Source organism: Asparagus officinalis, chromosome 7 (genome assembly GCF_001876935.1).
Source record: "Asparagus officinalis chromosome 7, Aspof.V1, whole genome shotgun sequence".
Lineage (NCBI taxonomy): Eukaryota > Viridiplantae > Streptophyta > Magnoliopsida > Asparagales > Asparagaceae > Asparagus > Asparagus officinalis.
Window position 1 is genome coordinate 34,361,370 of NC_033800.1, and position 3,160 is coordinate 34,364,529.

Sequence of the window (3,160 nt, forward strand, 5' to 3'; positions counted from 1 at the left end):
CCTCCCAATATGCTCTATTGTCTTCCATTTGCTCTAATCTTCCATTTGACCTGTGTGTTAAATGCATAGTTTAGTACAGAATACAAATCAAAACCAACAATGTTATCGTTGAGCTTTCACTTCCATATCATGGACATAAATATAGAGATGACTCCTAAAACCTGACTGAACTAATTAGTTTATAGATTATCACTTCTAAATGGGGCTTAAGGTAATAGCTTCTTGGCTCCATTCCAAGTGATACCGGATAACTAAGACGAACAAATAGGTTTTGCATCCAAGTAGCAACTTTACTATCAACTATCATGTGAAGTTTTAAACCTCTCTAAGAAATACCCTCAGAAATGGAACTTCGTTAATCTACCTCAAAGTTACAATTATTGTAAGCGGCGAAAACTTCTAGGGCCTATAATGTCATGCAACACGAAATAAATGCATGACCGAACATTTCGAAAATGAAATTTAGCCTACAAGTATCCTACATTAGGAGAGGTACCTTAACCAAGATCATGCACAAGATATGCTTAAAGCGATCCACTCCGCGCCCTTTCTCCAAACAGTCCAGTTGTGGAACTCGCAAATGGAAGTTGAAGCAGCCCGCATGTCCATTGTACCTGTGCTGAGCCTGAAAAAAGCCGGGGACAAGTTGATGTAGTTGATCCTGTTTGCTAGTGAAGAACAAGAGTAGGCATTGCTGATGACAAGGATCTTTTTATTGCTAAGACCGTAAATCTCAACCCACTTGTTATTCTTGAGATCAGCCTGAAACAGCTGAAAAGAGCTGATTGACTGGGGGTCTGCACTGTTCTTGTGAAGGATAGCAGCATGCACCCGTGTGTTGGATTCAAACAGTAGCTGAATTGTTGTCTCTTCTGCCGGAAGGTTGTCCCCGTCCATGTCCAGGACCTCCACGGAAAGTGCACCATCCTTATGACCAACAAGGATAAGACGTCTCATTGAGCACAGGCAATAAAACCTTCTACCATAGAACAGTATGTTGGTGATTTGGCCAGCTTCGAGCCAAGTACCACTGTGCTTCCACTCTCTGTGTTTCCTTTCCCCTTTGCCTGGCACTAAAGGTTTATCGCCCTTCACGATGCAAAGTGAGAAAAAAGTTCTGTAGACCAACAGAACTTCCGGGAAAACAGCTGGGCTAGATACAGCTCCAAACAATGGCGATTGAATTCCAGGTATTTTCGGGAGTTTCTCTAACTCTTTCGTCAATGCGTGCATGATGTAAATACGAGTCATCCTTTCCAAATTCTGCTTATTAGATAAAATGTCAGGAAGGAGCTTTAACCCACACCTCCTTTCCATCAGGACTAAGCATCCCGATGAATATGACAGTGTGTGGCGGTCCACAAAGACGCCCCCATTGCAGTAGCAGAACTCTCGAAAAGCACTGACACACGGTCTTTCAGGATGATCTCCGTTCATTTGATACAACCAAGGTATTGGGGTGACATCAGCAATGGGGTAAACCGCTTGGCAACACATTGAAATCGTACGTACGAAGCAGGTGGCAGATGCCTCAAAGTCCGGTCCAAAATATCAAATGCCACTTCAGGACTCCTTTCACCATTTGAACCCTCTCTTCCACCACTTTCATCATTTGAACCCCTTCCTGTCCTTAATGTGAGGGACATCTGGATGCTAGGTGGATGACTGTTGAGAACAAGCTTAAGCTTAAAATCCGTAGGGATTGTTCCTGTCAAAAGAAATGGTTCCTAATTAATCATTCATCTTGGTTGAATCCAAGTTGCCCAAAACTTTTTTGACTTCAAGCCTTTTGAACCCCAGAACTTTCCTACTCAGTGCAATCTAAACTCTACATTGTAATTAAGTGTCAGTATTGTCCTAGTTGCATAGAGAAACCAACAAAAAGCAAGAAATAATCGAGACACGTTACCGTGAGGCACCCAAGTGACAATAGGAAATAGGGTTGTGCCGAAACTCATTTACTACGTGGCTACGAGCAATAATTTGACAGATACACAGTAGGATATCATCTAGTGCAAACAAAAACTTGGTGGCTGAGTTAATATTGCGATGACCGATCATGACATTTGGTTTTAGGCCCTAAGATGAAACTTTAATTAACCTTTAAAAATCATAGCTACCCGATGCAATATAAGCTTCAGATTATGCATATAAATGCTATATCATCAGAATGCACGAAACAGAACAACAGTACTGTAAATAAAGACGAACAAATTAAGTGCAATGCTACCACTGTATGTTGTGATGAAAGATAATTAGCTGGTGTTATCATATTGTGTTCCGGAACATCACTAACTAGAACAATACACATGAAATAGGAAATTGGAAAATATATATTAAGTCAGTAGGCATTATGGGAGCAGATATATGAAACAATAAAGGTACATGAGAGCATGTCCCATTCATAATCAACATCATATTGAAATTTATAACAGGGAAATGATAACACTCAAACAAGTCCATTACAATCAAGAAGACGTAATTTGTATTTACAACACAATCACATCACAAGTCCATTACACTCACATTCACCCTAGTAATGAAATAGGTGGAAAATTACTGAATAAACATTTGTAAAACCTAATTAAACACTGGAACTAAGAAATTCCAGCAGATTTCTAGAAATTCCAGCAAATTTGTATTTAAAACAAGTCCATTACAATCAAGAAGACTTAATTTGTATTTAAACACAAGCACATTCACCCTAGTAATGAAATAGGTGGAAAATTACTGAATAAACATTTGTAAAACCTAATTAAACACTGGAACTAAGAAATTCCAGCAGATTTCTAGAAATTCCAGCAGATTTCTAGAAATTCCAGCAAATTTGTATTTAAAACAAGTCCATTACAATCAATAAGCCTTAATATGTATTTAAACACAATCACATTCACCCTAGTAATGAAATAGGTGGAAAATTACTGAATAAACATTTGCAAAACCTAATTAAACACTGGAACTAAGAAATTCCAGCAGATTTCTAGAAATTCCAGCAAATTTGTATTTAAAACAAGTCCATTACAATCTAGAAGCTATAATTTGTATTTAAACACAATCATATTCACCTAGTAATGAAATAGGTGGAAAATTACTGAATAAACATTTGTAAAACCTAATTAAACACTGGAACTAAGAAATTCCAGCAGATTTCTAGAAATTC

The 3,160-nt window shown here is 38.1% G+C and overlaps 1 protein-coding gene across 1 annotated transcript; it reads right to left on the reverse strand.

Moving 5' to 3' along the window:
• Nucleotides 1-1,426, reverse strand: LOC109848149. The gene is made up of 2 exons (XM_020417516.1): nt 497-1,426; nt 1-50 (listed from the first exon to the last, which is right to left on the reverse strand). The coding sequence occupies exon 1, from the start codon at nt 1,315-1,317 to the stop codon at nt 508-510; it is 810 nt and encodes a 269-aa protein (XP_020273105.1). The 5' UTR covers nt 1,318-1,426; the 3' UTR covers nt 1-50; nt 497-507.